Raw genomic sequence first — 12,896 nt, 5'->3', positions numbered from 1 at the left:
TTGCTGGCTTCAATCTCAGTATAATGAGGTCTGCGTCTGTGTGAGGGTATGATAAAAACTACTGTGGGAAAATAGCTAGCTTCTGAAGGCCATAGGCATATGAAATGACCATCGTAAATGCTGGTAGCTGATGAATGGGTGACAGGGAACAGTAACGAGAGTAATAATCAATTTGTCCGGCAGGTCAACCGCTTCGAGCAGTTCAACATCAACTATGCAAACGAGAAACTGCAAGAGTACTTCAACAAGCACATCTTCTCACTGGAGCAGCTGGAATATAACAAGTGGGTAATGCTGACACAGGGCAATGTGGCCAGGCTCAATAATGAGCTTCATTCTGTTTATCTGCCACAGCAATTTTTCTTCTTCGTATGAGACCCTAGAGTTGCATACAGAGCACGATTCACTCTGGAATGTGAGGGAAAAGTGGGTGGTGGTGGGCGGGAGGCCATTTTGCGTAAAAATCATTCGGTACGAATAACGACGGCTCGCTAGTCGTCCGCTGTCATAACGGGAGATCGCTCTTCATTAACCGCGACTGTGCCCTCGCGGCGCAGGCAATCCATCAAGCTACAGCGACGGGCGGGCGCCGACGCCTTCTTACCGCCAACGTGATTAACAAATGCCCCCACGCAAATGAGCTGCCCCTTCCCCAATCCCGCTTGGATCATAATTCCGGGAGGTCGGTTTTAATTACGAGAGAAGAAAGGTAGAAGGAAACGAGTGATCATAAGGAATGATTTGTGAAGCCAGTTGGGGGGGGGGGAGCCGGGAGGGGGGGCAGGCGAGGATTTCATGGGCATGTCACCAAGGCGTGGGTGTGGCCTTTCTCGCACTAATGACGGGCACAGAGCGGGCACAGGCAATCTGGCGAGCGTTCTGAAGGGGATTGTAATTAAATCTTGGAGCCGTTCCACGGAAGGTGGTGTAACTACCTAACAGTGTGTGGTCCCTGCAGAGTTGGTGATTTATTCTACCGAGAGTCCCTGCCTGGGATTTGTTTAAGCCTGGAGTTATTGTTCTGTGCTGTGCCATCAAAGCAAATGAGTAACCAATGTGAGAAGGGTGAGGTATGGATGTTCATTGTTATCTTTGTATTTTCAGGCAACAGAGAAAATAAAGGTGCTCAAAAGTGGGTAAAGCCCTGACCCTGTGGAAATTTTAGCTTTTAGCAGATGCAAAACAACTCACGTCATTTAAAAATGTGAACGCGTATTAAATGTTTACCTTTACCAGATCAATGACTCTACATTCAAGAAAATTGATGGATTTACTTCATAAAATTATCAACAGTGATTGCATGCAATATTATAAAGTATATGCGACTTCAACTGATTAATATTGCCTGACACCACTGTCCATACTTTTATAACGTAAATCCAAAATTCCATTAATGCATTAATTTTAAAAAGTGTTGTCTGAGTGATCTGTGGGTTTGGAGTGTTGCAGGCTTGAATTTTTAGTGAAGTACACAAGGCCATTTTCCAAGGGTGTTAATCTGTACCTGAAAATTTCTAGCTTTATAAATATGAGGGTATAGGTATGTATGTGATCCTGTCCATGAATATCTGCTAAGAACAGGAGCTTAGCATTAAGGCCACATGTCTGCAAGGAAAAAACCTTGGTGACTTTGGGTTTTTTGCTGCTGTTGACCGAATGCTGATTTATTTTTTGCTATTTTAGGGAAGGACTAGTTTGGGAGGACATTAATTGGATGGACAATGGAGAATGTCTGGATCTGATCGAGAAGGTAACTGTCTTGTTTCTTGGCAGGGCTTTCAGGCTCTGAGGTGATCTGTGTGCTGCAAAACAGCACAAGGTGGTGTCCCTAACAGGCTCTTCTCTTCCCTGTCCACAGAAACTGGGGCTCCTCGCACTAATCAACGAGGAAAGCCACTTCCCCAAAGCCACTGACAGCACTTTGCTGGAGAAGCTACACAGCCAGCACTCGGTAGGTCGCGTGCCATTGCCTTTTTCTGACATCATATCCTGCTCCGCAACCAACTGCATTTTAAAAAGCAATTGGTCTAAGAACTATTTATTTTTTGTTCAGTTTGTGACACTGATTGGACATGATAATACTAGTGTGTCTGTAGACAGAATAACCTCACTGATGTCTATTTTGCCATGCCTTTCACTTTCTGGAATTTTTATAGAGGGTCTAATTGCGTCTGTGTGGTTAAAGGATGCCCGTCTTTTAATGGCTCTAACATATGTTAATAACAGGAACTCTCCCCAGTAAAACCTTGGCCAGGCTCCAGCATTTGGCTTGAAGAGCAAATTGTGCAGCAGCTTGTTTCCATTAACATAGTGAGGTCATCGGTGGATTTAAAGAATTGCTGAGCCGTGTTTATATGTAAAAAATACACAGAAGTGCTCATAAATATTGCATTACTATAAGCAAAATTGTTTTCAGATTGTTCAGTTTATTGCCCGCGCCAAGCTCCACGGTGATGGATTATGAAATATGAGAACACAAAAATTGCCTGATTCACATGGAGAGATGCTGTGCTGTCAGTCACAAAAAATACCCAGAGTACTAGTTTTAAAGCACATACCATGAAGCGTACTTCATAAATGCTGAGCATATTTCAGTGGGATTTACCTGGACATGTCTGACCAGGTTTTTGACAGAAATAAACTGATGTGACTCTCTTATTGTTTTCTTGCAGGACTTGGTCTGTCCAGCTTTAGAAACCATCTGTTGACTAAAATATTATGTTAACACTGTTGGGTTGCATGTGTTCTTTTAAGCAAAGGTGCACATGAATAAAATTCAGTAGTTGAATCTTAACAAAATTATACAGTTTGTGTATGTGCGGAAACAGCACTAACTGAACCCTTACTGAAACACCTCCTACCCTGCTCTCCCAACCCTCTCAAGACTTTAATTGGGACTGTAATGCTGCTATTAATTGTGGTGAAAGACCACACTCCAAACTTTAAAAAATATCCTTTTGCCGGATTAAAATAGGTAACAAACTTTATGTACTGTACAGCAGGCTCAGCTGTTTTAGTTTGGTGTTTGGTTATTAGAATGTTTACAAGTACAACTATGAAGCACTGCTGAAATCATGGAAGCTTGCAAAATAACAGTCTTTACTAATGTTCTGTTTTATTTCATATTTGTTTGGCTGCAGAAAAACCCCTTCTATGTGAAACCACGTGTCGCTGTCCACTTTTTTGGGGTGAAGCACTACGCCGGAGAGGTTTGTACGCTCTCACACCTGTTTGAAACACTGTGATGAATGAGTCAGAGCAGGGAATTTTTGCATATGTTATTCAGAATTATTACTGAACAAATGTTGTTGACATTTTAGAACAAGTGCTATGTTCCAGCTCAACAGTTCTGTCACTGGTAGGCCGTTGTGTATGTTGTTAAATGCAAAGGTATTGGGAATTATACCGAAAGGATATTTTTCTCCCATATACATTGTGAACAGTTTTCAGGTAGGCCCAATCTGTAAAATAAAAAGTGGCCCCACTCTTGCTAATCACATCCCCTTCCCAACTGTTGAAATATATCAGATTTGGCGATGTTTTTTCTCAGGCTCCCTGTGATGTCTCCCTGTAGGTTGTCTATGACGTGAGAGGTATCTTGGAGAAGAACCGCGACACTTTCCGAGAAGATGTCTTAAACTTACTGCGTGAGAGCAGGTTTGTGCACAAAAAAGATTCTTAATCTTCTTTGCTGGAACTTTACATGGATTGCTAAATGCTCTTGAAATACAATCTGGGTATAGAGAAATTTTTTCAGGTTGATGTAATTTGGCTTTGCCTGCCAGGTAGTGAGGCTTGAGGGCAGTGGTTGTGTTCATAAAGGATTTTAGGATTATTTTGTTGAAATTTGAATCAAGCTGCTACACGCCTACAATTGATCTTGTGAAAGTACTGTATTTCAATCCTGAGGTCTATACTAGATTAGTCAGTCGTGTTAGCAATAGCAGTGCCATTAGTTGTAGTAGAAGCAGCACCAGCGGTTCCCGTATTAGTAGTTGCAGCAGCATCACTAGTCGTAGACGTACTAGTAGTAGTGTAAAATATAGTTAAGAACAATACTAATGTCAAGAAGCGTACAGGAAACCTGTTCACCAAAATAGCTTTCTACCTTTAGAAGAGGCCTTCTTTTTTTATTTATTGAGTCTTTTGAATTACTATGCTGAAAATTTCACATATCAATAATTCATGAGGATCCTGCAATGTGTTAGCAGGGATATATTGGAAAATAAATAATGGAAATGTGCTATATTTCTGCCTTCATTTCTCCACATTACACATGTGCAGCAACAGATGATGCGACTTTAATCTATAAAATTTTGACAATGATGCTCATGATTTTCATTTGAAAGCATGATTGAACTGTGCAAAATTTATTCTCATTGGGTTATTCATTCAAAGCACTAACTGTGCACAATTAGGCATCAGCCAAAGGAGATGAGGAGACCACAGGGGATGAATATCCTTGCATTTGGAGAGCATGGATCTGTGTGTGTGTGCGAGTATGAGTGTATGTGCATATAAGTGTGTGTGCTTGTGTGTGTGTGGGTGCATGTGAGTGTGTGTGTGTGTGCGTTTTTTGTTTTTTTTTGTGTGATTATGTGTGTGTGTACAGTGACCTGATGAACTGAGTGTCTTCCCCTTCTGTATCTGTCAGGCTGGACTTTGTCTATGACCTGTTTGAGCATGTCTCCAGCTGCAACAACCAGGATACCCTTAAGTGCGGCTCTAAGCACAGAAAGCCAACTGTCAGCTCCCAGTTTAAGGTGAGATTGCAGGATTGCCAGGGCCCAGAGTGCACTGTTGCAGGTTCTTCTGTAGCCTGCCATATGTTTTCATAATTGGAGATATTCACACATACAAAAACTAATAACAGTAGCGCACCATTCAAGGTTTAACCAACTAGATTTTACTGGAGCATTTGAAGTTAACTACCTTGCTAATGAGTAGATGCACACACACACACACACACGCTTGTCCATTTCACAGTACATAAATGTTTTGGGATAGTGAAATGCAGCCAGTGAATATCAGATATCTGAATTTATTCTGCTACTTTATTTTACAAATGATGAAATCAAACAGAAATGCACTTAGGTCATATCTTTCAGTCTTTTCTTATCTACCACCACAACAGAGAAAAACATCAGCACTTTTACATACAGAGGATATTTACAACACTTCCATAGGGGTTTGTATCTTATTGTGGGCTGCTTGCTCTAACAACATAAAACAAAACAAACATTTTATGAAACAATAAATTTTATGGTTGAGGACACATATTTCTATGTTGATATTTCTTTTTTTTTGATCTCTATTCAATGATTCATACCTTCTTTCTAGAATTCGTTGCACTCTTTGATGGCCACCCTCAGCACAGCAAATCCGTTCTTTGTGCGGTGCATCAAGCCAAACACACACAAGGTAAGGTCCTGACCCTTTGTCTGCTGCTCTCCAATTCAACTGAAGGTGGCTCGTTTCAGAACAAATGGGATACTTTGTATTGAAAAAAGCCCCTTTCCATTGGTGTCTTCGTCTGACCTTCCACAGCATTCATGAACTGCAGTGCTTTCAGATTGCCGGAGAGTGAGGGGGACCTATCTAGAGTGCGAAGAGCGTAGATGAGAATATGTGTGATCTCTTGTGCTTTGTGATTTCAGTCTGGTTGAGTTATGCAGAGGTTATGATGTACAACGGACTGTCCTCCTTTTCTTCAATGGTTCCATTTCAGTCTCTGTTGTTTCTTTAGGAAGTCTGTGTGTGTGTGTGTAACCTCTCAAGAATGATGTCAACAAAATAGTTGTATTTTTTACTATTTTGCACTATTCCTGAAATCACAGACCATGGACTCTATTATGCTAACTAGCGGTAGACTATGGTACTGATATGTGCACACAGACTGATAAACATGTCAAACGAAATGCAATACCTTTGCTCAATTCTTAACATGCTCAGTTCAACTATTTTTGTATCGTGTTGTATTTGTATTAAATGATGTAGATGTAGAACTAAAAAGGTTTGTAGGTTCAGGGAAAATGTAGGCTCGGGGAAAATAAATAGGATTTTCTCAAATTGGTATCATGTTGATGCAAATGTAGTCCATCTGATTCTGAATCAGTTTAATCTGATAAACCATTCTGTCACTGTGATTATGGAAAAGAAAATTGCATTTTTGCCATGAGACATTGGTTTTGAAATTGGTTGGTAACAGGAGACTCTAGGAGAGGAACAGCTTGACACCACGGTATGGAAATTAGAGTTATTTTAACTCTGGCCTGGTGCTTTATTGGTATGATGGAATAGTGAAATTATCATTTAATAGTAACTGTGCAAAGTCTGTGTGTGAAATCAAGATTCATTGTATGGTCATTGTCAAAGCACCACACTATAGGTGCAGAGAAAATATGAATGCAATACTGAATCATTCCATTACATTTCTGGCTTGCTTAGCAGACATTTCACACATAACCTGTTTATACAGCTGTAATTTACTGAAGTAATTTCAGTTAAATACATGACTCAAGGGCACAATAGCAGTGTCACAATGTTGATGCAAATCTGTTACTCTCTGACCACACCTATATTTCTGTCATCACATTCCAAAGCTCTGTCTGTGTGAATGTAGGGAAACCTGATACAGCCTGCACTTGTTTGTTTTTTTTGTGAAGAGCGCTTTTCTGCTAGCTTTTTTCTACAGGTGAGATCACGTAGTGTGCGGTGCTCTGTGCAGCTTAGCCAGGCAGCTAGTCTTCTGTCATCTCCCCTTGAGATACGGCAGGGAATCGGAAGAGTGCACCTGGGTACTTTGAAATACCTCAACGCATCAATCGTAGCATTGCAAGAAATTGTAAACTTCTCTTCCTTAGGCATTTCTTGTTGCCGAAAACTCATTTTTGGTCTGACATTTTGTGAATGTATTTCCAAAATGTGAAAACGCATGGAAATCTAAATGTGATGGAATGTATTGGACTCGGCATCATTGCCTGTGTTCATAGAGCTGGCCAGAATGCTCTGGTGAAGAGAGCCGGGTGCAGTTTACCTCTAATGAACAGGGACATCTGAAATGATGCTGCCTGAAGGCTGGAAACTGGAATTCCAGCCACTCTTGGAGAGAAATGGAGATGCTAAATGGCACTGCTGTTATTGGTTCTGTTTAACGTTACTTCCTTAATCCTGTCTTTTTTCCTGCTTGAACTGTGAGGTGCAGCCAGGTTTCTCATAAAAACTTGTATTTCTGTTTTGTACTTCAGAGTGCCAGTGCATTTGAGGTCGCTATTCAGTCAAATATAGTAAGTCAGAAATAGTTAGAGGCACTAGCTAATTAAAATCTTTCACCAAGTGATTGACATGGTGGGTTGCATCTGATTTGTCAGTGAGTTATACACATATCTGTTTTTATTTTTCATAGTAATCTGTTTATTAGTTAATTTTGTGTGATGTCACTTTTTTTATTTTCCACTGTGTGAGGTGCTTTAAGGCCATCTATTCAGTTTTCTTGCTCTTGTTTTGGATCCGGGTTAGTCTCGCTAGTCACTGTGCAATCAGTAACAGGCAGGTGGGCCTGAAAGGTCACATGGGTGAATAGGGACTTACAGTGTCATGCTGATGGTTTTGTGGACATTAACAGTCAGCGGGGCCCCTAAAATCCCTCAGACTGCCATAGTTTGTACATTAGCAGGTGTGAGTGCTGTCAGTATGAGCCGTAGTCCATTACCTGGAAGATTTATAAAAAGCAGAGGCGCACTGAAGTCTGCCTGAGACCCTGTAATTTGCGTGTTTGAGATAATTCTCACATGGCTCTCAGACAACACAGTCTGAGCTTTGATTGATATCTGTCTGAATGGTACCTCTGCTTTTCTCTTCTTCAACTCCTGTCGGCTCACACTCTTCCATAATTACCGCTTTTACTGCACCACCGCCTGTAAGACTTCAGGATTCCCTCGTATTGTTCCTTAATTGCTTGGGTTGGATTTTCACTATAGGCAGGAGGAGAGATCTATAAGGGCCCAACTCAGTAGAATTAAGTCTTCATGTATATCCAGTGAATTTCAGAAACAATTTGTAAGATATTGGTGCATGCAGTACTATACATTGGGCTGAAACTTGGTAGAGACAAGCCTGTCGTTTGTGTCAGTTAGTTTTGGATAAGAGACTTTTTGATAAGTATGTATCAGCCACCATCACTATGTTTTTCCCAAGAAATTAGGATTTTCTTTAGGGACAGGGTTATCATGGGCCTTGAAAGTGGTTTGAAAGTGGAAAATCAAATCTGGCCCTGAAATCAAAATTAGGCCCAGGTTTTTTTTTTTCTTTCTCCCAGGTAATGAACTGAACAATTATTGCTAATTATTGGCCAGACTGTCTTCACACCTGACTCCCAGGTAAAGGGAGGGTGGAAAACCAGTAATTCACAACCCTTAAGGACCATGATTTGAGTAATAGGGTCCTTGCCTGTGAAAGTGCTTCGACTATGCGCTTTGGACTAAGTGGTTTATGGTGCTTGAATTTCTGTTGGAATAAGAATATTAAGAAGTACTCCTTTTTCAGTTGCTGCACAGAGCCTATATAACATGAAATCAACAACATCTTTTGTCAAAAGTGTATCTCACTGAGAAATTGGTTGCATTGCAAAATGTGATTGTAAAAAAAATTTGACAAAAGTGGAAGATCCGAATGAAGTGACTGCTAGCATGAATTTTAAAAACTCATTTGAGTTGCATGTTCAAAAAGAACTAGGGAAACATTTTGGTTATTAGTACCTTCGTCACAGCTCTGCAAAAAACATTGATAGTTATTTTTGTGCATGCTGGTTAAAGACATTTTTTGTTTCCATTTGAAGGACTTTGATTCTTGTCTTGACTTTAGTTGAAAACCAAAGACCCACTTTTTGACCGTATTCTCTCACCTGTTTTCTCACATAGCGCTTGTCTACTCTTCTGGAATCAAAGTACCTTGATAACTTTCATAACTTTTGTCATAAAAGCATTTTGTTTACAAACTTTACAATAACCTTAAATTTTATTCATGTTTCTTGTGGAATCTTTTCATTTTGCATTAGAAGTATTGTTTTAACCCTCTGGTAACAGCATCTGCATGTTTTGACCAGTCACAGAAATCTAACTGAAGATACTATTTGCTGTTAACTGTGGTGCACAACACAAATCAGATACACATGTAAAACCAGATGGACGAAAGCAATATAGTTCAAGAGCCTGGACCCTTTGCAAAACAGTTTCAGAGAGTGGGCCTCTCTTCAGTTAGTGGCCCCTGATTGCGTTGGCTTTACCCACAACCACACCGCCAAACACCAGCCTGTGTACCCAGTGCCCTTTTCTCTTAGCTGCAAGGTTTGACAAAGTAATTCACAATTAGCAATGCCTGGCATTGAGGCAAATGCTTGCGCCAAGAAAGGATTTCAATGTTCTTTGGTTCCTTCAGTGAGATTCTCCTGTCTTCCCTTTGTCTTCCCTTTTTTCCTGCCTTGCTATCCCCACCCCTCTACACACACACACACACACTTTTTGCTGTCTCCTGTATTTGAACAAGCCAAGCTTCGCTAGGCATGGCTTCTCTTGAGTCGGAGCTGGTACGAATTAGACTGGTGGAGCCAGTGTGAGATCACTGGGATGACTTGAAACATGAGATATTATAGTCAGAGAGAAGAGCAGAGACACATTGCAAGAACTCAGCCTGAAAACATGGGGCCAGCTCAGGAAGAAGCAGAGGTAGGACTTTTGCAGCCTTAAATCTGTGTGTAGGCATAAACTACTTTGCCAGGTTGAAGCCGTTGCTCAAATTTATTGAACAAAGAGAGGTTCTAAAGGAAGATATTTAAAGTATGATTTATTTTCCGTTGCTGTATTGCAAATGTTTTGACTGTGGGTTTTTGTCCATCTTTCATCAGGTATTTCTGCATGTTGTTACAGATTATAAATGTGCTGCAATTGTAGCATTAACCATGCTCTTTCTCTTGCCTCTCTGCATTAGTAAATCCTGTCACTAGAGCAACTGTTGATACCTGCACTGTGAAAAACAACTTGAATGCATGCATGGTCAGCTAGCTAGCTAAGCAAAAGCTGCTGTCCTTTTAATAACCTGTCTATCAAAAGTGAACTTGTGAGTATTACCGAAGGAATACTCCCACTCAGTAACTCCTCTGTCTCCACTGTGGAGGAAAGAAGTGAATGGACTCTCTCTTCACGAAAACATGATTAATTTAAACACTTGGCCATGGTTTCAAAATTGAGCTCAGCGGGGGTGAAGACTGGAGATTTGTATGCGGCGGACGGCTGCTCTGTGCCTGTGTGTAGGAGTCACCCACCCTTCCTGTCAAACCCGCACCTCTCCTTCTGAGAGGCTTGGCGTGTTCAGACCTGTACTGGCCAGAGCTAGGATGATGGGAGAGGCCTGAGTAGAGACATCGTTTCGTGATATTTGTTTCCCACATTTAGACGTATGCAGGCAAGGCTCTACAGAATTAAGAAATGCCAAAGACATTGATTCCTTTAATCTATTTAGTAATTGTCTGTGCAGCATTTTTGCATGTGTAGTTTTCTCTTTAGTTGTTGTCATGAAAATGAATGTCACTAAGTCTAATTGTTTTTTATTTGTTGCTGCTGAGTTTGGAGAGCTCACAAAGCAAATTCAGCACCCAAGTCAGAATACAGGCTTTCGTCCTTGTAGGAATCAGCAAAGTGGACGGCATTTATTTGACCTTGTGGTTACATGTTCATTTCCCCGGCCCTACATTACCAAGTCGCTACAACAGTGCTTAAATATCACATTAATTGCCCCTGACCTGCCTCTGAAATCTGACCTGTCCACAGCCACTTTTCCATGGAGGTTATTCATAAAACATAACCCTGTTTTCCCCAATGAATATGAAAGCCTTCAGCTGAGAAAAAAAAAATAACAGTTAGCAAAGAAATGAATCTGCTTTAGAATTGGCCATTTAAAATGGTGCAGCGGTTTGTTTTGCGAATAGCGACATGGTTACTTGGAGTTAAAGAGAAAGGTGTGACCATGAGGACACATCAGCGTCTACCTCTGTGGAAGAGCAGAGCTTCAGATTTCTCCTCCGCATCCTGTTTTGCATTCAGCAGGATTTGGCAACCCACAGAGAATGGATGGCCTTCCTGACTCACGGGTTTTCTGCTTTAACAATTCTCACCTTGCGTACAGATTAGAAAGTAAAATAGTTGAATGAATTATTTCATATGTGTTTTAAAAAAATTTTCAAAGCGTTTTTAACCATAGTGAGATTCCATCGTAATTAGTGATGTGCTAAAGATAAATCAAATATGTTATAAATGTATGCAATGTCTATTTTAATTTAATGTATATTGTAACTTGTTTTAAAATGCATCTAGATATGCCTACGTAAATGCATATCAATAATTCATATTTGTCTGAGATGTTACATACATATTTAGGTATATTAAATAGCATAAGCATTCTTATATAATCCTTCTTTCAATGAATGGCCATTTTACATTACATTACATTACATTATAGGTTCTTAGCAGACGCTCTTATCCAGAGCGACTTACAACAAGTGCATTACAAAACTCAGAGACAAGCGCTTTACAACATTCCTACAAGAGAGCTACAATAGGTATAACTTTGCTTAGGTATAAGTGTGAATTGTACACCCTATTTTTTTTTTTTTTTTTTTTTTTTTTTTAGAAAAGAAAATGTTAGAGGGTAGTGGGGGGTGATGAGGTGAGATGTAGCCTGAAGAGGTGAGTCTTCAGTCTACGTTTGAAGACGGCCAGGGTCTCTGCTGTTCTGACTTGCACAGGAAGGTCATTCCACCACCGTGGGGCTAGAACAGACAGGAGGCGTGACCGGGTGCTGGTGCGAGCCGGGGCAGGGACCAGGCGACATGTGGCAGCAGAACGGAGAGGTCTAGCTGGGGTGTAGGGTCTGATGAGTTGACGTAGATAGGGAGGGGCTGACCCCTGGCTGCTTTGAAGGCAAGCACTAATGTTTTAAATTTGATGCGAGCCATCACGGGGAGCCAGTGGAGGGTGGTGAGCAGGGGGTAACGTGGGAATGTCTGGGGAGGTTGAAGACCAGACGCGCTGCTGCGTTCTGGATGAGTTGCAGGGGTCTGATAGATGATGCTGGGAGGCCAGCAAGCAGGGAGTTACAGTAGTCCAGGCGGGACAGGACCACTGCCTGGACGAGGAGTTGGGTCGAGTAAGTTGTGAGGAAGGGGCGGATCCTCCGGATGTTATACAGGAAGAACCTGCATGAACGTGTCACTGCTGAAATGTGCTCGGTGAGGGACAGTCTGTTGTCCATCACCACGCCAAGGTTTCTAGTTGAGGGTGACGGTGTGAGGATGGTATTACCTAGGGAGATAGAGAGATCAGAGAGAGGGGAGTTAAGAGCCGGAATATAAATGAGCTCTGTCTTACCTGGATTGAGCTTGAGATGGTGGCGGACCATCCAGCTCTGAATATCACTCAGGCAGGCAGTGATGCGGGCTGAGACCTGTGTGTCAGAGGGTGGGAAGGAGAGAAACAGTTGTGTGTCATCAGCATAGCAATGGTAAGACATACCATGAGCTGTGATGACAGGGCCAAGGGACTGGGTGTAGAGAGAGAAGAGGAGAGGACCAAGGACCGAGCCCTGTGGGACTCCGGTGATGAGGGGGTGTGGCGCAGATACTTTACCAGCCCAGGCTACCTGGAATTTTAAGTCAATTGAGAGGTCTGGGACTGTTGTAGTGAGGTCAACAGATTTAAACTCCAGCACCTGCATCACCCATTCAAACCAGTGAATTCCCACCACCATCGCCAGTGAAGGGGCTGCTGAATCCATCTTCCTTACTAGCCGTATTACAAAGCTAAGCACTGAATTTCCCCTCTGCACACTCAACTGATCCAGCTAGG

General features: G+C 41.6%; 1 protein-coding gene across 3 annotated transcripts in view; it reads left to right on the top strand.

The window, feature by feature from the left end:
• myo10 (myosin X) overlaps positions 1–12,896 on the top strand; it is a 116,541-nt gene that overhangs the window by 67,994 nt on the left and 35,651 nt on the right. For all 3 annotated transcript variants that reach the window (XM_064346856.1, XM_064346854.1, XM_064346853.1), the window contains exons 13-19: positions 184–284; positions 1,684–1,750; positions 1,859–1,951; positions 3,141–3,209; positions 3,575–3,657; positions 4,655–4,763; positions 5,341–5,421. In XM_064346856.1, coding sequence (XP_064202926.1) covers positions 184–284; positions 1,684–1,750; positions 1,859–1,951; positions 3,141–3,209; positions 3,575–3,657; positions 4,655–4,763; positions 5,341–5,421 — 603 coding nt within the window. The remainder of the gene's footprint in view (positions 1–183; positions 285–1,683; positions 1,751–1,858; positions 1,952–3,140; positions 3,210–3,574; positions 3,658–4,654; positions 4,764–5,340; positions 5,422–12,896) is intronic.

Source organism: Anguilla rostrata, chromosome 8 (genome assembly GCF_018555375.3).
Source record: "Anguilla rostrata isolate EN2019 chromosome 8, ASM1855537v3, whole genome shotgun sequence".
In the NCBI taxonomy this organism is placed as follows: Eukaryota; Metazoa; Chordata; class Actinopteri; order Anguilliformes; family Anguillidae; genus Anguilla; species Anguilla rostrata.
The sequence above is the reverse complement of the archived record's forward strand: the minus strand, read 5'-3'. Positions and strand labels throughout refer to the sequence as shown.